Below are 25,200 nucleotides of genomic sequence, written 5' to 3'. Positions count from 1 at the left end.
ATCTATGGCTATAGTTTGAGTGGCTTGTCAAATTTATTGAAGCAAGTCGCCATAAATTTGAGGCACCTCAAACTCAATCTGTACCATGGTAGGAAAGGTTTAACTTGGGTTCCTAATGGCGATATGGGTTTCAATATGCCAAAATTCGGTAATTTGGTCACTTTTAAGACCAATTTTGTCCACATTTTTCCTTGTGGGGATTACATGGAAAAAGTTGTTGGAGATAAGTTGGAAACCTTGCAATTTTGTAAGGGTCTCGGTAAAGCGGGCGATGTGCAGACCTTGTTGGAAAATATGGCAGAATTTAAACCTTATTTGAATAATCCAGTGAAGTCAATGAGGTGTTTGTTTGTAGACGGGGTTCGTGATGAGAGGGTTCTTGATAAGATACAAGTTATATTCCCGTCGCTAAAAATAGTGCGACTCTCGTACAAACATTTTGGGGTTTAGTTCTTATTTTTTTGAATTTTGATTTGAATTATTTTGCGGGTGGGAGCAAGAATTTAGTTTAACTGAAGTTTTTCTACGTCTTAATTTAGGATACGACATTACCATTTTTCACAAATTTATCATAATAAAGTGTGTAATAAATATATGTATTTAATTGGATAAAACATGTTCATCGGAAAGTAATATCGACATTTGTAAATAGATACATATTCATACATATGTATGTACATATAATTAAGTGAATGTTACAAATAAGTATTGAATTGTACTCAAATAGATTGCATTTAGTATATTTACATAATTGTCTAGTTTAATACTTCGTAATTTTGTTGTTCAAATTTAAAAAAAATTGTACTAAATATTTACCGAATCATGAAAACGACTCCACATTAAGCTATTTATCGTATAAAGTTGTAATAGTTAATGATCTGTTTAATTTAACGAATAAAGATTTTACACAAATTAGAAACGTTCAATCTTATTTCATACAAGATGGACCATTTTAACAAAGGCTGCACTTGTATAATTTTATTTTCATACATATTTTAAAGCAGATACAAAAGGCGTTAGGACATGGTTTTGACGAATTCGCGGATGAATATCTCTGGCGGGGAGTTGAATTTTGAACTGATTTTTTGTAGGCTGTAAGATCATACTCTCAGAAAGATATGTTTAAAATTTTAGGGCGATAGCTTCAAAAATGCCCCCTCCAGTGCCCCCAGAGTTGGAAGGAGCCAAAAAACACTTTCCAAACTGAATTACTCATATAGCATGATAACCTAAGAGGTCAGAGGTGAATGATTGTTAATATTACAACCCTAGATAATCATTGCATGTAATAATAAAATAATCCACAATGAATTACATAACGTTGGGCCTCCATCGTCGCTGATACTTTTCCATGAAAAGTGATAAATCGGACCGTGCACCGGGAAATTGACCTGCTGACCTTGAAAACGGACAGACTGGGTCAAATGAAGATTGAGGGTAAAGCTGGAAGTGTCCTAAGTAATATTAAAACAAACAGTCAAGATTTTGTGTAAACAGTTTTAGAGAAGGACCCGAGTTAATCAGCTGTCGCGGAATCCTAAAAAACTCGTGAACTTATTTGGAAAATTAATGGTAAAATTTTTTCGAAAATAAATTTTAATAATCTTTTTGTGTCCCCTACTGCAGAACTATTTTATCTACAAGGTACAAGTGCCAAAATAATAAAATTATTGCGTTTTGGTTAGTTAAATTATTTCTGAAGTTCGACATCGAAAACGACGGGAACTTTTCCAAAAATTTTATAAGGTCTGATGAAAACTCAGTCCGTGGGGTATAACCACTTATCAAAATTTTGTCAAAAGTACTTACAGTGCAATATACTATATGTACCTTGGATAAAAACCACTTTAGGGATTTTTAGCATCAAAGTCGTAAAATGTGGGGGCCTTAAAAGTGGAAGAGTTGCGTTAAAGAGCGCATTCCATTAGGACAAGTATGAAATTAGACTGCAAAACGGACTTAAAAGATAAGCATAAGGCAAAAGTGGTTTTATATAGTGAAAAGCATGCTAAGTCCATTGATAATAGTCGCAAAGACGATTTTTGCACCAGGACCTCAGAAAAAAATATTTTGTTCAACGCCATTTTATAAGAACACTGGTTTGGAAAACTAAAAAATGACACCTCTCCAAATTTGACCTTGCCTCATTTCGCAGAGTACACAAAATCGGAAGCCAGATATGCTTACCTATAGTTTGAGACATGGGCTTTCAAATAAAAAAAGTTAGAAATCTTTACGACTAAAAACCATCCCGCAATTAAGGTATGAATTCGTCAAAACCATGTCCTAACGCCTTTTGTATTCATATTTCATAATTACTACATATCTACGTGTAGACTATTACATACATACAATTCTCATTCTTCACGCATTTACGCTACTTCATCATCCGACCATGCATACATACATTCTAGAATTTCCAACAAATATTAGCATGAATAATAAACCCTCCAAACGAATATAAAAAAGTAGCGTCAGAGTGATCCAAGTTTTCCTTTAAAATTATCCTATATCCCATGACAATTATGTATCTTCGACCCTTGACCTTGATCTCAAGGTCATGAGGTCAGAAATATTAACGTTCTTGAAATCGCCTTAAAATTTCCTTTAAAATGACACCCCATATGACAATTGTGTATTTTTTTACCTTTAACCTCGTCGTCAAGGTCATGAGGTCAAAACTACTAACATATTTGAAATCTCCGCAAATTTCCTTTAAAATGACACCCCGCATGAAAATTAACGTCCAATTTAATTTCGACCACACCCCCTGGCGCCGTTGGGTGTGGTCCGATTGACCCAATTTCCGAACTCGACCGAGAACTAAAAATTAGAAGCAGAATGGCGAAAATGGGGTCTGATTATGTTGACTCGTTCTGGAGATATCCTGCTTACGGACAGACGGACGGACGGACAGAGAGACGGACGGACGGACAAAACGATCACAATAAGTAGCTGACGCTACTTAATAATGGAGATACGCCGAGATACCTCAAATGCAATTGAGTCTTTACATATGTAGGTTACATAAAAACACCAGAATAATACTCACATAATTATGATTGTCTATATATAAATAAGTAGCTGTAAAAAGTTTGCAATGATTAAAAAGCCACACTGCGCCAACTTGTCTATTCCAACGGGCATTCGTAAATACATGCATATTTGCATACACACATACATACATATAGATAAGTACATAGCATAAGTACTTTGTTATTCTGCGTAGAACCATACACAATTTAATAATAAGTTACTGGACCATGTAAGTATGTACATAAATAAGTATGTATATACATACATACATATGTACTAACCCAAATAAAGTTTACAGCGTGGACGATTTTTTCCTTAAAATTCTAGGAGTTTCTTCAAATTTCATGTTTCTATATCGCAATATTGTCTATACATGCTTACATAGAAAACATTTAAACACTTTACATATAAAAAACAACGGAATTGTGTTCTATAATATGTAGTACAAAATTTTTAAGAATTTTTTTCAGAGAAAAAGTTAATCCTCATTCATGTGCCCATACATATGTAAATAAGATGGAAATGTTTATTTCTCGTTATGCTATTTCTGACCTGGAAACCTTACTTTACTCTTAAGTTAGTATTTAGATGACCATTGCAACCCATGCATATAAAATATCAAACCTGACCCAAAATTAGAATCATTCGATCTTTATTATCTCATACTCACCTGGCCGAAATAAAACATGTCCAATACATTTTTATTGTTTATCCGACAAAGTTAACTTACATATTTGACGAACAAATTCTGCCAACGCACAATCCGAAAATTTGCAAATTTTAACTAAATACCAACTATTACAAGGAAAAGTACGTAACCAATTGCAATAAATCAGTCTCAAAAACACTCCAAAATAAATTTAGCAGAAATGGAACAATCGCATAACATCACTTTCGACCAAATTAAGAAAGCCGGAATTTTAAGGTAATTAGTTTGTCACATGGTGCAACATTTTTCTTTCACTTCTTGTTCCGCTTAATGTACTTAAGCAAACAACTACCTACATACCTTGTAAATAATTAAGTATTGAAAATTGAGTACTGGTAATTCGAAAATATCTATCTACAAATTCCTTACTTCATAAGATTTACATGCATACATTGTAAGAAATTTTATCGCCGGATTATCACTGACCGGTGTGACTTAATGATAATAATAATCGCTCGGTTACAGCGGAATCGCCATGTGAAAACATCCATCTCTAGCTCGGTAACCGTCTATCACCAAGCGGACGCATACTACCACCGAAATGGGAACAACTCCCATAACCAGATCCCATCTAAGCATGATGGCAAAAATGCAAACAGTTTTCCATATTTTTATACATATTTTGAAGATTTTTCGTACATATTCTCCCGTATATTTCGAGTATTTTTCTAAATATAAATATTTAAGTAGATCTTTCGAAGTTTTTTATGTATATAAAAATATTTTTCTTCATTTAGGTTTCCTCAAAATTATATTTTATAAATATAGGAGAAAATTTAAGTTGAAAAACATGTGCATATTTTCTGGTTTTTTAAGCACATACATATTCTGCGAAATTTACATACATACATATCCGCCCTCTGATAATTATTAGTTTGTCATATTATTGCAGATCCCCTTTTACCGCAAAGGTTAACCTTATCGAGGAGAAGCGTCTCACCGACGCACCGTACCTCAAACTAATGCTCACGCAGGATGAGGGGGCAAACATTATCGTCGTAATGGCCATGGCGTATGAAAAGGCAAAAATTACATATGAGGTGAGAAACAAATGAGAAAATTTTTAAGATACGAATTTTGGAGTCAAGTTTTTTTGAAGTAATTAAAATAATTGTTACAAATTTTGTAAGACCGGAAAACAATACCAATTCGATTCTGGCATGTTTCGAGTCCGTGCGAAGAATCAAAATTACCGATCCTGGTCCACCTTTAATTTCGACTTGTGGTTCCTCCGTGATGAGACAGCATATCGAAAAGAGCTATCATCTCAACGAAGCGTTAGATCCAGTAAAATTGCCGATAAGCTTTTCAATTTTAATTTTGCAACTTGTTAGTATAATATCAATTAAAAATTATATTTAATTGCAAAATTGCAGATTTTTCGGCATCCCATCGCCCCACACAAGTATTGCAACCCACAACGAGTGCCAATGCTGATAATAATTGGCGAAGTTGAAGTACTTGCAGAGTAAATTCAATAGTTAAATTTAAATTAAATTATTTATCTACTTATGACTTAATAACTTAGAATACCAAATGATTTAAATATTTTAACGACGTGTGGTTCATTTTTAATGGTTGGGTTGACGCCATATTATTTAGTATTAATGTTTTAGACATGTAAATACATAGTTAGTTAATATCTTATGCATAAATATTTATATGATATATACATACATAATTGTAGACTCACATATTTAGTTTTAAATTACTGCAAAGAAAAAACACAATTATAAAATAAAATGATAAAGCGTTACGGGACAATTCTCTAGAATAGATTATATCTGTTCATATAGATAAGTATTAAACAACATTATTTTTTCTGAGTTGTAATGAAGTAGCATGCAGTAACACTAACCAATAAAATTTCGACAGTAGCCGAATTTCAAAACACGCCTAAATATAACACGTTTTCGACCTACATATCTATTTTACATATTGCAAGCAATGCGTCTCCAGTATAAGATAGGATACATAAATATTTAGTTATACAATGGGTGTACTTACGACAATATCATATTTCAAATTGCAATTTGTTCAGCAAACGTTTGCGAACTAGTTTTGCATAATAAAAATGTGTCCATTTGGTGAGTACATTTGCGAAAAAAACACAATGGGTTTCCCGTAAAAAATGTTTTCGACATTTCACAAAACTTGGTGATACTCTCCATCCACGCAGGATTGAACTTTTACAGAAATGGATAATTCTGGGAAACTACGCCACTGCCAGTCTCAAAGTTCCCCACCAGTGTTATTTGAGAGAATTTGAGACTGGCAGTGGCGTAGTTTCTCAGAATTATCCATTTCTGTAAAAGTGCAATCCTACGTGGATGAAGAGTATGTATGTATTTTGATATGCTTGATTTTCGAGTAGGTTGTCATGAGGCAGACGAACATTTAAAATACGCTTGCAGATATGTAAGCGATGATGTATGAAATATAAATTTAATTATCTCATTGTCATGTTACGCAAATGATTTCATAGTTTTCATTGCAGTGTTTTGTAAATTTGCGATAATTATACTGCTTTAATTTCCCTCATAATACATACGTATTTAGATGTATGCAGCTTGGTTGTGAACTTTTGCAACTTTAAGACGTAATGGGACTCGACCAACATATATTTGCTTTGATAACTCATGAAGGATAAGATGTGCATATTTGCATTTATATACTTGTAAGTAGTGCAGAAATTGATGAATTTATTGAAGGACGGAATCAGAAATAAAGAGTTAGACAAAAGTATTTAATTTTGTTACATTAAAAAAGATCATGAAGGAGGCAGGTTATATATATGTATATACATAAATTAAGTTAATAGTCTACTGGCCGACGGTGCATCCAGCATCCTTTGGATAATCACACACATTTATTGTAGGGTTGAAGTGGAGATCGGCGGGACAATCATGGTAGTATGGAACCCAGTTGCTGCATTGACAGAACCCCCCACAGATCGAAGCAGGTCGATACTGATCCTCTCGATCAGCTGGGCAGACGACGTCGTTACAATTTCCCTTAGGTGCAGATGTCGTTGGTGCTTCTGTAGGTGGATTAGGTACGACTTCCTCGCTGGATTCACTGGATTCCACAGGTGCTTCAGTTGGTGGATCGGTTACGACTTCCTCACTGGATTCCACAGATTCTTCGACAGGCGCTTCGGTTGGTGGATCGGTTACGACTTCCTCACTGGATTCCACAGATTCTTCGACAGGCGCTTCGGTTGGTGGATCAGTTACGACTTCCTCACTGGATTCCACGGGTTCTTCGATAGGCGCGTCGGTTACTTCTTCGCTGGATTCTACGGGCTCTTCGATGGGCGTTTCGGTTACTTCTTCGCTGGATTCTACGGGCTCTTCGATGGGCGTTTCCGTTACTTCTTCGCTGGATTCCACGGGCTCTTCGATGGGCGTTTCGGTTACTTCTTCGCTGGATTCTACGGGCTCTTCGATGGGCGTTTCCGTAACTTCTTCGCTCGATTCCACGGGCTCTTCGATGGGCGTTTCGGTTACTTCTTCGCTGGATTCTACAGGTTCTTCGATGGGCACGTCGGTTACTTCTTCGCTGGATTCTACAGGTTCTTCGATGGGCGCGTCAGTTACTTCTTCACTGGATTCCACAGGTTCTTCAACGGGTGCTTCAGTTGTTGGCACCACTTCTTCAGAGCTTTCTGGAACTGGGACTTCCTCTTCCGACGATTGGCCGACTGTGCATCCAGCATCTTCTGGCCAATCACAAACGTTTATTGTAGGGTTGAAGTGGAGATCGTCGGGGCAGGCATGATAGTGTGGAACGTAGTTACTGCATTGACAGAACCCGTTACAGGTGTTTGGAGCAGGGAAATACTGAACCTCTCGATCTTCCGGGCAGACCACGCTGGCGCATTGATTGGGTTTTGGTGGATCGGTTACAACTTCCTCGCTGGATTCGACAGATTCTTCGACAGGTGCTTCTGTGGGTGGATCGGTGACGACTTCCTCACTGGATTCACTTGACTCCACTGGTTCTTCGACGGGAGTCTCGGTTGGTGGTTCAGTAACTTCTTCGCTGGATTCTACAGGTTCTTCGACAGGAGTCTCGGTTGGTGGTTCAGTAACTTCTTCGCTGGATTCCACTGGTTCTTCCACTGGAGTCTCGGTTGGTGGCTCAGTAACTTCTTCGCTTGATTCACTGGATTCTACAGGTTCTTCGACAGGCTCTTCGACTGGTGAATCAGTTACAACTTCTTCACTGGATTCGACAGGTTCTTCCACTGGTGTTTCCGTTGGAGCGTCAGTTACAACTTCTTCACTGGATTCGCTGGATTCCACAGGTTCTTCGACAGGCGCTTCCGTTGGTGGATCGGTAACGACTTCTTCGCTGGATTCGACTGATTCTTCAACGGGTGCCTCAGTTGTTGGAACAGGAACCTCTTCTTCAGAGCTTTCAGACACTGGTACTTCCTCTTCGGAAGACTGTTCGGCTGTGCATCCAGCATCTCCTGGCCAATCACAAACGTTTATTGTAGGGTTGAAGTGGAGGCCGGGTGGGCAGGCATGGAAGTATGGAACCCAATTGCTGCATTGACAGAAACCGGCACAGTTGTTTGGAGCCGGCCGATACTGATCTTCCCGATCTTCTGGGCAGACTATGCCTTCGCATTCGTTCACCTCGGGTTCCTCTGGAACTGTACCACACTTGGGTTTACCCACGCAGTGATAAGCAGATGGCCAATCGCAAACTGGTCCTGGGCGGACATTAGGGTTGAAAACGGTCCCCTCGGAACAGTTCTGGTAGTGCTTGACCCCCCAAACGCATTGGATGAACCCATCGCACCTGTCTGGATCCACGAGGTATTGACCGTGCTCGGTACAGGTTGTGGGGCAAGAGTCGTCTTCCCCAGATTCTTCTGAGACGGGTGGAACCACTTCTTCAGAACTCTCAGGCGCTGGTGCAACTTCTTCAGATGAAGGCTTCTCTTCTGAGACAGGTGCATCAGTTGGAGCTGGAACAACTTCCTCGGAACTGGCTGGGGCTTCCTCAGAACTCTCCGGAGCTGGAGCTACTTCTTCGGATGAGGGTTTTTCCTCAGAGACAGGCGCGTCGGTTGGAGCTGGAACAACTTCCTCCGAGCTTGCTGGGGCTTCCTCAGAACTCTCTGGGGCTTCCTCAGAACTCTCTGGGGCTGGAGCTACTTCTTCGGATGAGGGTTTTTCCTCAGAGACAGGCGCGTCGGTTGGAGCTGGAACAACTTCCTCCGAGCTTGCTGGGGCTTCCTCAGAACTCTCTGGGGCTGGAGCTACTTCTTCGGATGAGGGTTTTTCTTCCGAAACGGGTGCATCAGTTGGAGCTGGAACAACTTCCTCGGAACTGGCTGGGGCCTCTTCCGAACTTACGGGGGCTGGTGCAACTTCCTCGGACGAAGGCTTCTCTTCCGAGACAGGTGCGTCAGTTGGAGCAGGAACCACTTCCTCAGAGCTTGCTGGAGCTTCCTCGGAACTTTCCGGGACTGGAACCTCAGCGGATCCAGAATCGGACCCGGATCCAGACTCATCCCCACAATCCCCGATTGGGCGATTGTTTCCAGCCTTGACACATTTCTGGCATTCTTCCTTAAACCACTCTCCTCCTGGACATCTCTTCAACTCGAGACCTTTACCGGTACATTCGTAATACCTCTGAGGATTTCGTTCGTGAGGATATAACTTTCCAACATCTGCTTTTTTACACTGATAGTTTGCATCTCCGGGACGACCTGGTAATCAAAATTAAATTTTAAAAAATTAAGCCAAATAAGCCAAAATTAGAAACATATTTTGCAATAATTTTTAAAAATACGTACCCGAAACGGATACTGCTACGGCCAAAAGGCACGAAATCACAAGAAAAAGTTTCATATTTGTTAGGATCCAAGTCGCAATTAAACTTGTACTTGCGTCTTTACAGTGGAACCTCGGTGGCAAAACTGGTAATCCAGGCAAACGAGGTATGGCTATTTAAGCAAGTAAAAAAACACGTAATCTGCTTGATCCTTCTACAAATCAGTTTACCAAACGCTTAACAACTTAATACCTGGACGATCATAACGGCGGAGTTTACCCAGCCAGCTAATCCTTCACCTACGTCGGTAAAGTTTATGCAACGCTGGTAATTTGTAATGCTATTCACATTGAAGTGGCCATGATATTGAACTTTGATTTTGGAAATAATTGAGTTATATTTACATATGCAACATCCAGGGTTCATATGTAACATTCCACGATTGTGTGGCTTATCTAAATTGATAATCCGCACAGCTTAACTAATTTATTACGGGTTGATTCTCCGAAGCAAAATGTTTTGAAGCTATGGTAAACGTGCTTTGATTTGATTTTAAACCAATGATCTGCAAAGATTGATCTCTTAAGCCACTAATAAAATTTGGTAGGCATCCACGTGAAAATTACGTCACGAAGTGTGGTCAAGCTATGTATCGCGTAACAGGATTTTTCCTTGTTATAGGTAAGTCAAATTATATTACACTATTATTTGTTGATAAAATATGTATTGTGAAGGTGGAGCTTTTACCCAATTTAAATGATGCGTGGACAGAGGGAAATTCCCGTGTTTAAGTTTGAAATTGACGTTGACTGAAGAGCCAAAGTTATTTTAACGCTCGTCAATCTTATCGATGTCGTAAATTTGTTTAATAAATAATAAATCACGGCGAAATGATTCAGTGGCAAATTTGTACAGTTATATGGTCATGGTGCGTGTTTTGTTTGAAAGGAATGGTCTCATTTGCGTCATACTTTTATGATTTAATATATGTACATACGTATGAGGTAAGTAATGTACAGCATACCAAAGGATGCGCGATCTGGAAACGTGATTTTTCAATTTTTTTAACGTCAGGAAGATGCAAGAATTTTCCAGATTACGTCAGAATGAAGACGTATTAATGTGCAAGGTTTTAAATTGTGTGAACAGATTCTAAGGCTTAGAATACGGATCGAAATTTTTGCAAGTTGAGGTTCTGCAAAATTTGTCAAAATTGCAATATTTTTATGAATGAACAGAATGTATTCTTATAATTCTGCCCAATTGGAGTTGCTTATGTATGATATTTGTGATAAACTAATTTGCATTTATGTACATAACTATGCAGAATGACATGAAATTCGAGATATGGAAATTCCATTTTTCTTCCTGAGGCGAATTTCCCATTTCCCTTTCCTCCGGTGGTGATTATTCTCTTATGACTCTATTTTTAATTCTTCAAATGTGCAAATACCATATAGGTACGCTAGTCCTCAATGTATGTAAGTTAATATAAATATGCATGTATGTAGTTATGTATGTGCAGACAAAGTTACACGTATGTATTCCACCTGCAATTGTGCAGACAATCAAAGTAATTGCGTATTTGGAACAAAATAAAAAATTGTAGATAATAAAATGACGTGTAAATAAAAATAATACTGATTAAAATTTAAAATGGATTATTATTTACAAAGTTGTTTATTTGAACTGGATTTTCGCAACTAATTCTTTAGCTTACGTCTAATAAACAGTTCATTTGATGAACTGCAGGGCATCTGCACCCTTCTCGCATACAGTTAAATAAGATAAGTACATATGTACGCTGGTCTAAGGATAAGATGCATGCGCACATATGTATGTATCTTTGCATGCATGCAAATACAATGTATACAAATGCATACGCTTACGTTAAAATGTTACCCCTACAATAGTACAGAATACACATTCTCATTTAATTTGATCGTTTTGGCGATGCGAGTCTGACATTGAACTGGATCATGACAAAGAAATATGTGAACACGGTGCTCACAACCTGTGCAGAAATAAAGAATTAGTTACATATTCATATCTCCATAGATAAGTATCCACACTTATCTGCATACGCCAAAAAGCCAATCATACCGTCACAATCAGATGGAACGTTATGGTGAAAGATTGTGCCTGCAAGCCAAGTGGGTTCTTATCCATCTCGTGCAGAAATATGGTCACTTCCGCCGTCTTCAAACTACCCCCACTAAATCGGTGCATATTTTCATACAGGAAACTCCCAGTTTTTTGCATCTAACAAATAACCCCCACGTTAATTCATTACTCGTGCATAGCGGTGACAATTATTGGTCACACCCACCTTGACATATCCGGACGCAGCAAGGCCTAGGGACGTGGCAAATACCACGACCGAGATGGAAAGCAGCAGCGTGGAGTGCAAGTCGCCATCCTCGACGAGGATGAGGAGATAATTGCTGAACGAGATTAAGCCAAGGATCAAGTAGAGCAGCATGGGTGTGGAGGCCACCTTATTCACCGCACCCACTGCCACCCTCAACCGACCGTAATTCTCCACCAGCTGCAATACTTATCAGTTACAGATCTTGGAGGCAACTTGAGACATACATATTTACCTTTTCCCAACATAATTCTTCCCCCTCTTGGCCAACTCGTTGCAAAAAGTCCCTCCAACCCGTCCCCAGCTTGTGGATGACGGAACAGTAGACGACATTGAGACCGAGGACGCTGAACATGGCCATCACCCCGAAAAAGAAACCCATCACGGAGGTGAAAAAGGTAAGCACGAATCGCATCACGCCATCGTCCATGACGGAGAAGATGTAGTTTCGGAGATGGGAGCTGGCCGTGGTTTCAGAGTTGGTCGTTTTGTTGACGTCGTTATCATTGTTTGTATGGCCCATTGCAAGTTTAAAGTAATGCGTGAGTGCTTTCACTTGATCGGCGATGGGGTCGCCAAGACAGAAAAGGCAGAGCAGAAGTACGGTCAAGCTCTCCTGCAAATAGATTAGTGCCATAATAATTGGCTAGAACAATGCTCCATATATTTAGTAAAATGGGCCCCCACCAGGTTTAGGACATTTTTGGTCATCATAATTACATAACCTCATTTCACGCCCAAATTTCATGTATGGAAATCGACCTGACGAAAATTTATATCAATTTGTCTTAACACAGCACGTGCCTAATTTCATAGAGTGATTACCTCTTTTGAAGTTTTGACAAATTCTTGTAGAAAATATTGTGCAAGAATTTTTTTGCACTTAATTTTCAGCAGGTCAATCTTCGTGGGTGCTTAAGCATTAAGGGGTAATTACTAAGCGCCAAATCCGCCCCTCCCATTCTAATAATTTCTAACCATGGATGCCTTATTACCACACATATGTACATTTCGTCATTACTGATTTCACAACCCACCTTACTACAAATCTGGGTGACCCATTTGTTGACCTTTCTCTTCCCACTGATTGAATGAGAGTAGGAAATGTCTCCGAGGGCGGTGCAGCATCTGAGAAAGTCCTCGCCCTTCATCCAGATGGTATAAGTGAATATCACCACTGTGATGGCCATCGTGGTCTCGGACGCCGCGTCGTAAAGGATGAAAGGGTTGTGACGAATCGACTCTTGTTTTAGCGTCAGAGTGAAAGCGAACCACAGTCTCGAACAGCATTCTACTAAACCCCAAGCGTGGTTCAATATGCACAACGTCTGCAAAGTCATAGTTAACTACATATGTATGTGTATATTTATTATCATGCCTTTAAATTTATATTCGTTACTAATCGGTGCACTGTAGGAATCTGATATACGTAGTCACGTAAGTGGTAATTTCGAGGTATTAAAGTTGCTACCGCTTGGTATTAAAAATTAAAATTATGCAAGTCCATACAAATTTTCTATCGATAAACACTTTAATACCGAGCTATTACTACAACGTATATGTAGCTTATCTATTTAACTTATTATTTAATACCACCACTTTGGTAGAGTGAGAGTCATACATATATGTATGAATACCGCTCAGTATTAATTTAATACTGGATTTCGAAGAGCGTGAAAATTTTTAACTATTTCGGTTTTCGGCGAATATCTTATTTAACCCGATGCTGGTACCGAATTTATTTAATTAAGATGCTAACTCGAAGAACGTGTGCTTCTAAAAACATATTGCTATATCGTACAGATTATAAGTTATGGGGTACCTTTTGAAGGCTTCTACTAACAACGATGAAGGGCCGAGTCCCATCCGGTGTCAGCCTCAACTTGAATGGAATGAGGAGAAAGTAGTAGCCAAAGTTTAGGAGGCTGGGGAAATATTTAAAGGCGTCCGACGTCAACCGATTCTTCGTCGGGGTACAACTTTTGTTGTCACATTTAACAACAATCGTTGTCGTAGGCGTAGCGACGGTGGATCTATTCTGTAATGAATTTATGGGCCTCGTCATAATTCCAGTAAAAAACTGGACGAGGGGCGATACAGTTTTAAATCTGTCTTCCGTTCTTCCATCATGATTAAGCGATAGTGGAAGATACGAGTGAAATTATTTTAATTCATGATATTAGTGAGAATGCATAAATAAAATTTCTTGGACCAACCCATGAAAGTACAAATTTGTATGTACGTAAATATATGTATATGCAGATACCATCAACTCATCATTATTATTAGAAGGCTTTAAGCATTTGGAAATTATTGATTATCATCAATATCGAACATACATGTATTGTACGTATGTATGTTGACGCAAGGTTGTCCAGAAAAGCTGTACATCAGATAAAGATGTATGTATGTATAGAGATATGCAATAAATGACAAAATTAAAAGAAAAAATAGAAGGAGAAATATGAACATATTTATGTACATACATACATACGTACTTATATGTATCTATGTAAATACTTATGTATTGAACCGAGTCTGAATTTCCAATTGCGTGCATGGTTTAAACCAATTGAATATTTGTAAATCTAGATACAAAGCGGTATGATAAAACCAAGTTTAATACTTTAAAAGAATTATTAATATTTATTTCCATATACGCAAAATTGTTTCGAAAATATGTACATTTATTTATTTTTATCAAAATACATAAATATATTGCATTAATTTTAATTCATGTTAAGTATGTCAAACACTAATGTATATATAATGTGACTCACTCATATTTATTTACAAATATTAAAGTGCATATGCATAAATACATATATATAACTTAAAATTAACTAATGTTTAGAATCTAATTAAACTCGTCTCACTTTTCCCAATCCCTTTAATCCTCCCCTTCAAAATTGGTGTAAGTACGGACGATGGCGACACCTCGACAAACTTCCTCACTCCCATTTCATACGCCGTTATCATTGAATCCTTCCACATCACTTCATTCGCCGTCTGTCTCTTCAAATTGAATCGAATATCTTCCTTGTTGATGGCAACTTGACCATCGGCATTCATCACGATGCCCACCTTCGGATACCGGATGGTCAAGTCGTCTATCAATCGTGCGGTAGTTTCTGCCGCGCTGTTCATAAAATGAGTATGAAAGGCCCCCGCCACCCGCAAAAGGCGAGCATCAATCACGCCCAGCTGTTCCTTGAGGGGTTCGCTCATCAATAAATCTACCAGCGCTTTACAATCTTCAATCCTTCCTCCAACCGCGAATTGTGCGTCGCCCAAAAAAGTGGAGAATTTCACGGCGGGAAAGTTATTCTTTAGCCAGGGTTCGAATTTGTCTCTTGTCACGCCAAAGACCGAGACCATCCCGGTTTTCTCAACTGATACTTGCGCTTCCATCGCTCTTCCTCGAAGCTGCACGATCTCGAGGGCATCTTTAAAGTCGATTGCGTCCGCAAAAACTAGGGCGGCAAATTCTCCGACAGAAAGACCTCCTACGACTCGGATGCCATCCAAGATATGGGGCGATTCCGCCTTGAGGTGTGCAATTTGAGCCATGGATCCGACAAAGAGGGCGATTTGGACGAATTCAGTGCTATTGAAGGAATCCGGTTGACCACATCGGGTAAGGATGTCGATCCCAGTGATTGCTTCCGCTTTGGAGAATATATCCATAGCGGCTGGACTATTGAGGGAAGAACACATCCCAACCTTTTGGGATCCTTGACCTGGGAAGAGAATCATCTTCTGGGGCATTCCGAGGTAGCGAGAATCTTCAAGCGGAGTTGAACATAAAGAGGATATCAAGTTGAAGACATGAGCCGTGAAATTTTCCAATGTTGGAGATGCGAATGCCTCCGCTGCTTTCACTTTGACGGAGAAAGCCTCGGAGACCAGCTTGGTCATTTGAACCGTGAGAAGGGAATCTCCTCCGAGATCGCGGAAAATTGAGGATTCTTCAATTTCATCCGTGCCAAGGCAGTCTTCCCAGATTTTGCAGATAATTCGCAATGTTTTGGCAAATGTGATGTCCTCCATGGAAAATGTATCCTCTGCTTTTTCTGCGGAGAAATTATTTTCCTCTTTGGAAATTTTCTGAACCTTAATTTCCGGCATTGGTAAGCATTCCACTCGGGTTCCATTTTTTCGTCCACCACCCGATGCAAAATCTGACATGACTGATATCGCCAATTTTTGCATCATGTCCTCCAATTTGTGTGCCATCTCGGTCAAAGCGTGGAATTCGTTGGTTTTATCTTGCAAAAAATGTACCATGTCTTTGAATGATGCTGGTTCCCTGATTTTCTCCTCCTGCTTGACCGGATTAAGCCAATGTTTATAATTCTTAAAGATAAATTTTGGAAATGCTGGGGCCCTTTTGTAAGTTTCCGGCAGAAATTGTAGCATCTCCCCCTTATCGAGCATCTTCTTCTCCGCGGCACCAATTACAACTACTCCAGAGTGAAGTGCATCCAATTTCTTGACGATTTCATCCCCCGAGTTTGCAGCAATCACGGCAATTTCCACCTTCTTCTCGCCCTCTTTCCCTGTCCTGGTCAGATTCAGAATTTGCGTCGCGCACACGTCACCAAGCGAGACTTGTTTTCCGGTTTGGACATAAAATTTGATATATTTTGAAAATACGTGGCATTGTTCTTCAAATCCGACGCGGTTATTTGGGTCGAGTGGGAGGAGGAAGTGAAATTTGTCGCGACTATTTTGCTCGATTTCTCTATGCCTTGCCTCCAAACTGATGATGGCGTGACAATTAGTCCCCGACAATCCGTACGCACTAACTCCCGCAATGGATTCAAATTTCCTCTCATTTTTATTAACCTGTTTAGACCCCATGTTAAATCTTGTCTGGTCCAAGTATTTGCTGGGTTTCTTTAAATATCGAAATTTTGGAGACTCGTTAAACTCCAGGGAACACATGGCCTTCAGAATCCCCAGAAATCCTGCCACCATGTCGAGATGTCCAAAATTAGGTTTGACCACGCCAATCACTAAAGGCTCTTTTCTCCCGGAAAATACCGTAGTTAAGGCGCACAGCTCAATCTGGTCGCCTAAAATGGTCCCCGTTCCATGCGTTTCTAATAAGTCGACGTCATCAATCGTCACTCCCGCCGCGGTCATGGTATCTTGAATAACTTCAACTTGACTATCCACCGTTGGTGCAGTGATCCCATTACCTCGCCCCACCGAATTGGAGCAACATGCCAGGATCTTACAATAAATTTGATCTCCCGCCCGTTTAGCGTCACTTTCCCGCTTCAGCACGTAGGCGAACACGCCCTCTCCGGACACTGTTCCGTCTGAGGTATCGTCAAATGCGCGGCATTCCGATGTCGGTGAGTGGATGAGATTCGTCCCCATGAGACCATCCTTCGCCGGGTAGAGGTAGATGTTGGCGCCACCTACGACGGCAGCATCGCAGCGATGGTTCTTTAGATCTTTGACGGCTTGTTCGACTACCGCCAAGGCGGCCGAGCATGCCGTGTCGACCACGTAATTTCCGCCTTTCAGATTATACGTGTACGAGAGTCGCGATGGGACGACGGAGCTTTGCCGCCCGACTACAGCCACGCCATCCAGCGCCTGGTCAATGACGCCATACTCGATGTCCGATGCGGTCGCGTACACGGCGATGGACGCGTTGTCAATGGCGCCGAGATCGTACCCAGAATCGAGCAAGGCTTCCGTCCCAACTTCCAGAAACATGCGTTGCTCGGGGCACATGTGTTTCGCTTCGTTTTGCGCGATCTTGAAGAATTCGTGGTCGAAAGAGTCGACCGAAGGGAAGAAGGAGGCCGAGACGGCGGGCGATGTGAAAGGTGTGGTCATTCGGGTGAGGACTTGGTCGGATCGAGAAGGAGGAAAGGGACCAACATGTGATTCCCCGGCAGAGACGGAAGTCCAAAAAGCGGGAATTGTGGAAATATCGCTAGGCAGGCGGAAAGCTACTCCTACGATGCAAATGTGGTCGTCTTCGTCATCATCTTCGTGCTGGGATGGCTTACTTTTTGTCATGGCAGCCTCTTTCGAAACTTTATTAGTATTCAGTTTTTCTGCTAGGAGAGAAAGTGTTGGGGAAGTGAAAAGATCGGCAATCCCAGTAAAATTTTCGACTTTCCCGGTCAGCAAAATATTCGAAAATTTTATCAGCTCTAAAGATGTGAACCCTTGGTCGCGAAGGTTAAGGGTGGTACTGATTGATGCAAGGGCACGTCCAGTCACTTGGGCCAGGCTTTTTACTAAAAATTCTTCCATTGTTTCCTGACTTCTTTTCCTTATCTCCACTTTGCCCCCCATTCTTCCCTGGTATTCTGCTTTGATCATGCTCTTCACCAATTTCTTGTCCACCTTGCCATTCGGAGTTAGTGGGAAGTTTGGCATGGCAAGGATTACCTGTGGAACCATGTAGTAGGGCAGAATATTTCGCAACCTTTCTTGCAATAAGGTCTCAATTCCTGACACTTTGTTAGAAATTTGCACCGCTGCTGCTAGGATGTCGCCTGAAATTATTCAAAATGCATACATAATTATTTTCATTCGACTATGAAATAATTTGCAAATTTGTAATGCTAGTTCAATTTTTTTAAGTATGCATGTACATATTTACATACCTCCACGATTTGCCGCCTCAATTGTCAGAGGGATCACGGCCTCCACATTTTCTGCCACTTGCAAAATCCCCCTCTCAAGTTCGCCTGGATTGATGCGTAATCCCCCCACTTTAATTTGTGACTCGTCCCTCCGTCTGAAGTCGATATTTCCATCGGCCATCCATGCGACGCTGTCTCCCGTCAATATTGTTCTTGTTCCTTCACTCAGCATGAGCATGCTTGCCCCCTCTTCTTCGTCCTGGCCCCCTTTTTGGGCTACCGTGTCCCCAGAAATAGCTAACCTCCCCACACATCCAACCGGTACTGGTAGAAGCGTGACGGAGTCCACGATGCTCACGGGTCCAATTCCTCTCAAGGGACGACCAATTGGGACGTGGCGAGAACTATTTTTCATTTTTCCGACACCGACCTCATATGCAGCCGATTCTATGGTTGCTTCCGTAATTCCGTAGCAGTTGTAGATTTTGGTAGAAACCGGTAACAGTTTTTGAATTGCGGATAAAGTTTTCCATGATAGCGTGTCCCCACCGAGCGAAAGTGTAGTCACACTTGACATAAGACCAGGTTTTTCCTGCAGGGCGAATAGTGCGAATTCAGGTGTCATTTCGACATAGTTGACCCCGTGGGAGGAAATTAGGCTGAAATTTATGTCCAGATTCAAACGTTCGGATGACGATACCATGGCGAGAGATCCATTCGAGCAGAAAAGTGCTTTGGTCAGGTCGAGGATGAAAACGTCAAAGGAAAAAGGGACCCATTGAAGGAGGATGGTTTCCTCGGTCAGGTCGAATTCTTCTCGTGCGGCGAGGATTAAGCTAATTTTGAAAAGGAGAACAATTTAAAATTATGTAGTCTCAAATTTTCAGGTATGTAAATATTCCAAATTTTTTATAATGGGTGCACTCAATTTTGTTGGAAATTTCGAAACTTTTGCTGGAAAATAATGTGATTCTTGTTCTTAAATTTGCAGATGATAATGCTTTAATTTTGCAAGATTATTTCGCAAATTATTTCCAATTAATTTCGAATTTGACGTGAGTAGGCCAAATCGTTAAATTGCTGTGTAGGAAACCTATACTTTCATAATCGAATTAGATTTATTTCCCTTACCGGAAAAGTCCACCATGACTGCAAATCCATTTTTTCGGTGGTCCCGTAGACCCCGAAGTCATCGCCATGTACGCTGGTGTTAACTCCCCTGCCAAATTCTCCCCTAATTTAACTTCATTCCGACTCATCATCAAATCTTCGTATTTCACAATTTCCCACTGATTCGCTTCTTCCTTTAACTGCTCAACTCTCAAATTTGTTACGATTCCGAGATACTTGTCTTTCGCCCCCAACTGATGCAATTTCTCTTGAAGGGACCCATCAATCGGGACGAAATGTCCGCCTACCTTCCAAATTCCCAAGACTGTTGCCACGCAGCTAAAATTTTTCTCCATGACGAGAACAATTGGCAACGAGGAGATATTCTCTTGTCCAAATTTTGCAATCAGATTGGCTCCTACATTTGTAGAAACTTGGTCCAGTTGGGCATACGTGAAGTGTTGGTGTGTCTCATAAATCGCAACTTTGTTTGGATTCAGCCCCACGTTCTTGGCAAAAATCGTCATCAGCGGGGTATAACCTTGTGGGTTTTTAGCCTCGCGAAAAGTGAACGACTTAATCAAGTCCTTCTCCTGTTGGGATATTATGTCCAACTCTTTCAAAGAACCGAGTTCTTCAAGATTTTCCATGATTTTGCAACAATTGATGAAGTTGAGGAGGAAAAAATGTGCAACTTTCTCTTCCAAAACAGATTCCTGCCATGAAAGGGAAATTCGTGTCCCGTTTCCGTTCAAGTCGTCGTAAACTTGCAGTTCAAATGGGACAGATTTTGTAGCTCCCTGCTGACCTGGATTGTAGGAAAATAGGTGGCATACCGTGTCCTCGAAGTGAATTCCCAATTTTTCGAAAAATTCTGGAAATCCAAATTCTTGAAAATTTTTGAAAAATACAATCTCCGTCTTCAAAAAGGCGAAAAATTCGGACACGTTCATGTTCATGTCGAAGGTTGTAACCACAGGGAGGAGGAAAGCTGTATTATTTGCGACTTTGAGGCAAAGTGAAACCTCATTTTGGCCGAGATAGCGACGCAGCGTGATTAAGAAGCTTGAGAGGAAAAATTCTTCTCGGCTGATTTTGAAGAGGTCGGATACCTTTTGGAGATCAAGGTGGACAAGTTGGTCGATTGTTTTAACGGAGGTCTCCCCATTTTTGATGTCTCGGATGTTCAGGAAGGTTTCAAAGTCGGCCGTGTTCTTGAATCGCTGCTCCAGTTCGGATTCCAGTTGGGAAAATGCGACCTTAAATTGCACGTCAGGGTTGGTAATTGCTTGTTGCAGTTGTCTTGGGAGGGAGATGTGGGTACGTTCCATGATTTGTGTAGCTTCCATTTTCTTGTTGGATGGATGAAGATAAGGATCTAGATTGTGATAAGCAATATTTAAGTCAGTTAATTTTTGGATAACGTAACAAAATGTCTAGAAAATATAGAGATAAGTAAATAGTTTTTAAATGTGAATCCTTATAATACTTAATTACTACGAAATTAATTTTATATACCAATAAAGTGTCTGTATTTATAATAAGAATAGTGTATAATATTACCAGATAAGTATGCTATTTTAAAGCAAAAACGTTGAATGATCTTCAAAAATATTCCCAAAGTAATAATCTCAACTCTCCAGTAAAGTAACTTTTGCAACTGCATGAAACAGATCTGCATAAGTTGTTACTTTTATACCTCACGGATTGGAAACGTCACTAATTTAATTAAAATTAAACATGTCATCGTTTATCATTTCATGTCGTAATGAATATGTAATTAATAATGCCGACACCATCAAGTGGTTTTTATCCAATTGAGTCTGTTTTCCAAAATAAAGTGGACATGTTCTTTTATCCAATTAACCAATCCCGAATCCGCCCATCCAATTGAACACTTATTAAAAAATCCATGTCGTCATGAACTCACTGAAACGTCACGGATGAGACCAATGTCACAATGGCAGGCACGCCTCCCATCCGTGATGGCATTAGATAATTTCATGCCATCATCCCCAACGAGTTGAACTTTGCAGTGTGTTTTTATCGAGTGGTTTATTGAAAGGTAAACGCCGCCCACTTATCAGGACATGATTTAATTAACGGCTTACATAGTTAAATAAGTGCAAATTCTCAATCCAATTAATTTCTTATCAAGAGGTTACATACCCATTTTTCCAACCTCGAGCTCATCAACTGACCGATGACATCACGGACTTCGTCATCAAAATGAGATATATGCATACAACACATACTGATATACGCTAATTCTGTAGTTTTTAATAAACACATGTAAAAAATGTCACAAAATGTGTAGTCAGTACTAGGTTTTCACTTTATCACACGGACATTTATCACCACGACATCATTAAATTCAATACAAGTATTCAATTCATTTGAGATACCATATTAATACGTATTTGCATATGCAAATACTCCAAGAGTATTTATTGCATGTACAAAATTAGTGATGTCATGATGTCACAATGCTCGAACAGAACATGAGCCGATATAAACGGTGGCTTTTTCATTAACCAAGTCTCACTTGATATTTGACTACTCCAGAATTATAACTATTTACACATAATGTCGCATTTAACCTTACCCCTCAACTTATTATTCCTCATCTTAACTTTGTATCTTTCCTTTACGGCCGGCGACCTTGATTTCTTCACGCATTCCGATTACCACGCCGACCTGATCGCGACAAACATTTCGATCCCACGTGGCCTATTGATCGACGAAGCAGGTGACATTCTCGTCCTTTCTCGAGGTGCGAGTAGTATAATCGCCCTCCATCAAGCGCAAAATGATGGGTCCACATATTCGCAAACGCTAATCGTCAATGGAACTGGGCTCGGGTTAAATCATGGCATCGAATACAGGAACCAATTCCTGTACGCGTCTAGTGGATCGACAGTTTACCGCTGGCCGTACGTGCCAGGTCAAAGGTCACAGATTGATAACAATTTAAGGGAGACGGTCATTTCAAATATTTCCGTCCCGGATGAGAACAAAGTTAACACGAGGACGCTCATATTTGATGAGGACGACTTGCTCTATGTCACGATCAACTCGGACATTCGGTTGGATAATGACTCCACTCGGTGTCGGATGAGGAGGTTTAATCTGACCGGAGAGAGAGACGAGGGTGGAATTGATTTTGAGACGGGAGAGGTGAATAGCAAATATTTATGCAAATATATGTAATTACGAAAATTATGTAAAAAGTTAAAATTTCGTTTACAAAATCTGTTGTTCAATATTCGCAAATTTTTTTTGCAGATATTCGCCGACGGTCTAAGAAACGAGGTGGGTCTCGCGTTCGACTGTTCCGGTGTGATGTGGGGTGTGGAAAACGCGGGTGGTGCTGACTACTTAATCCGTGACGACTTGGGAGGCTGGATCCATGACTATAATCCAGCCGAGGAAATTAATCGGTTTGATAAGCCGGTTGGTACCCATTACGGTTACCCGTACTGCTTCGGAAGTTACAACTTATCAGGATATCAAGTTGGGATGCAGTTTGCCTGGCCTACCGCGATGGGAGATGGGATCCATAGCGATGAATGGTGCAGGACTCGAGCAAATGTAAGAAAGCAAATAAACCTGTGTATGTACGCATGTCGCATATTTTAGTCCGAATCGGAACTTATGGAATTGGTCAAATGTATACCTATGAGTCCCGTATTTTAAACAAAACCGATTAGTTTGAAATGATATCAAGCGGAAATGGTATCCATTGTAACGATAGTTTTTTTATTGTAAAACTATGTATGCTCTAAGTCAGGCTTTATCAAGTAAATTCCCCTCAGATTTCATCCACTGCTACTCAACGTAATACAATCTACTCTAATAAAGTGTTAGTATGATCCCTGGGTCCGTCTTCGCAATGCAAATTGCCCCATACAGTAGACAAAGAAGGAAGCGGAGCAACCACTGCATGCATGCACTGCACTGCATGAATAAATGAATACATGAACATGTACACCCCACATACATACATCACTCATCAATAGTGGTTATCATGATAAGTGATCGTGATAAACACTATTAATTAATTATTTTAGTTTGAGAAACTCTACCCACAGCGAGTGGCATGTCAATTCGAATGTATTTTTGACGCTGAATCCAACGCCGTCAATGGTTTTGACCTGCGAGGCCCCCGTGACCTCGCCGTGACCGTGGTGTCCAAATCTGGCTTATTCGTGATGTCGCATATCAATTCGAATGTATTTTTGACGCTGAATCCGAATCCGTCAATAGCTTGGCGTTAATTGTAGAAGTTAACGGGGTTTATGGAACTTAACGGGAGCGTGAAGCGTGGGAATTTAAATAGTTAGCTATGCAGTTACTCCCACGCGACGGGAATTTAAGTAATTAGCTATTCAACTACTCCCACAGGGGGGAATCAAATTTTACTGTGACCAGGTTAATTAAAATGCAGTATAACTTGGGCAAACCCTCAGTCTGATGTATGTATGTAGTATGACAAAGTCTCCACTGGGAATTATTTAAAATATAGTATGACGGATTTTTCGCTTTGGGCACACCCCCCACTGGAACTCTAGAACCCGGCCTTGGCCGGGCTATACGCTAGTATGCAAATAAATCCATAAGTGCCAAACCTGTAATGATTACATCAAAGTGCTTATAAAATTTATTCAAATACCGATTCCGAAATTTCTAAGTCAAAATTTCAAGAAAATTTCTCTCAAAATTTTCAGAACGAACCTGCCACTTTCTTCATGCCCGCACACACCGCCCCACTCGACATAGAATTCTACTGTAACGCCTGCGACGACGCTAACCTGCCCAAAGGTGCGTTTCCCTGTTCCTTCAGAAACGCTGCTGTCATTACTTTCCACGGTTCAATGAACATCAGCACCCCGGTCGGGTACATGGTTGCCTTGTACCCGTTCGACCCCACAACCAGAGCACCGACCGGGGAGACCATCACCATCTTGGAGGACATGAGTCAGCACACTGACGCCCTCAGCAAGGAGAGACGCTTCAGACCGGTCAGTGCCGTTTTTCATGGACAAGGACATCTAATCGTTTCAGCCGATACGACCGATCAAATTATCAAAGTGACGTATAATAAGAACAAAAGTGGAAGCGGTTCGGGTCCCAGGGCAACTTTTTATACCCTTATTTTGTGCATGTTGCACAGTTTTGTATTTTATGCGTAATATCTCTTTAATATTTTTGGGAAATTATGCTTCTCTTTGTACATAAATAAATAAATAAACAAGGATGTTAATCAGTAAATTATGGAAAGCGTATGCATGCATTTACATATATAGATTATAACGCTACCTTGGCAAGTAAACTTTATTTATGGCATATTGTATCGTATATTTGGCGTATCAAACATGCAAAGATATTGGCATGCTCGATAAGTTAATAAGGCATTTTACTCACTCGCATAATCAATAACATATTCACCTCCCAATCTCGATAATAAATTGATAATGGTCCCGTTAAATACACCAAAATGTTGTATACACGTAAACATTAAGTATTTGTAGAGTAAAATATTGGGGGCACGAGCTTATTTGTGT

General features: G+C 40.3%; 4 protein-coding genes across 5 annotated transcripts; 2 read left to right on the top strand and 2 right to left on the bottom strand.

The window, feature by feature from the left end:
- Positions 1-3,632: 3,632 nt before the first annotated feature.
- Positions 3,633-5,646, top strand: LOC110841796. Its single transcript, XM_022087493.2, has 4 exons — positions 3,633-3,961; positions 4,638-4,785; positions 4,876-5,032; positions 5,122-5,646. Exons 1-4 carry the CDS (start codon positions 3,906-3,908, stop codon positions 5,199-5,201), a joined length of 441 nt encoding a protein of 146 aa, XP_021943185.1. The 5' UTR covers positions 3,633-3,905; the 3' UTR covers positions 5,202-5,646.
- A 779-nt stretch (positions 5,647-6,425) lies between these two features.
- LOC110849765 (cell surface glycoprotein 1) lies at positions 6,426-9,714 on the bottom strand. 2 transcript variants are annotated; one of them, XM_035853736.1, is made up of 3 exons: positions 9,564-9,713; positions 8,998-9,476; positions 6,426-8,868 (listed from the first exon to the last, which is right to left on the bottom strand). In XM_035853736.1, the coding sequence occupies exons 1-3, from the start codon at positions 9,616-9,618 to the stop codon at positions 6,568-6,570; spliced, it is 2,835 nt and encodes a 944-aa protein (XP_035709629.1). In that variant the 5' UTR covers positions 9,619-9,713; the 3' UTR covers positions 6,426-6,567. The 2 variants fall into 2 exon arrangements, with proteins under 2 accessions (XP_035709629.1, XP_021952904.1); XM_022097212.2 differs by having other exon boundaries at positions 6,426-9,476; positions 9,564-9,714.
- A 4,950-nt stretch (positions 9,715-14,664) lies between these two features.
- LOC118435554 (reducing polyketide synthase swnK-like) lies at positions 14,665-20,985 on the bottom strand. The gene is made up of 4 exons (XM_035851778.1): positions 20,548-20,985; positions 19,658-20,436; positions 18,548-19,362; positions 14,665-18,436 (listed from the first exon to the last, which is right to left on the bottom strand). The coding sequence occupies exons 1-4, from the start codon at positions 20,983-20,985 to the stop codon at positions 14,760-14,762; spliced, it is 5,709 nt and encodes a 1,902-aa protein (XP_035707671.1). The 3' UTR covers positions 14,665-14,759.
- Positions 20,986-22,193: 1,208 nt separating this feature from the next.
- Positions 22,194-24,907, top strand: LOC110853776. The gene is made up of 3 exons (XM_022102143.2): positions 22,194-22,813; positions 22,922-23,227; positions 24,364-24,907. Exons 1-3 carry the CDS (start codon positions 22,223-22,225, stop codon positions 24,826-24,828), a joined length of 1,362 nt encoding a protein of 453 aa, XP_021957835.1. The 5' UTR covers positions 22,194-22,222; the 3' UTR covers positions 24,829-24,907.
- Positions 24,908-25,200: the final 293 nt, after the last annotated feature.

This window comes from Folsomia candida, unplaced genomic scaffold, assembly GCF_002217175.1.
Source record: "Folsomia candida strain VU population unplaced genomic scaffold, ASM221717v1 Fcan01_Sc001, whole genome shotgun sequence".
NCBI classification, from domain to species: domain Eukaryota; kingdom Metazoa; phylum Arthropoda; class Collembola; order Entomobryomorpha; family Isotomidae; genus Folsomia; species Folsomia candida.
Note: the sequence above shows the minus strand (reverse complement) of the source record. Positions and strands in the feature narration are given on the sequence as shown.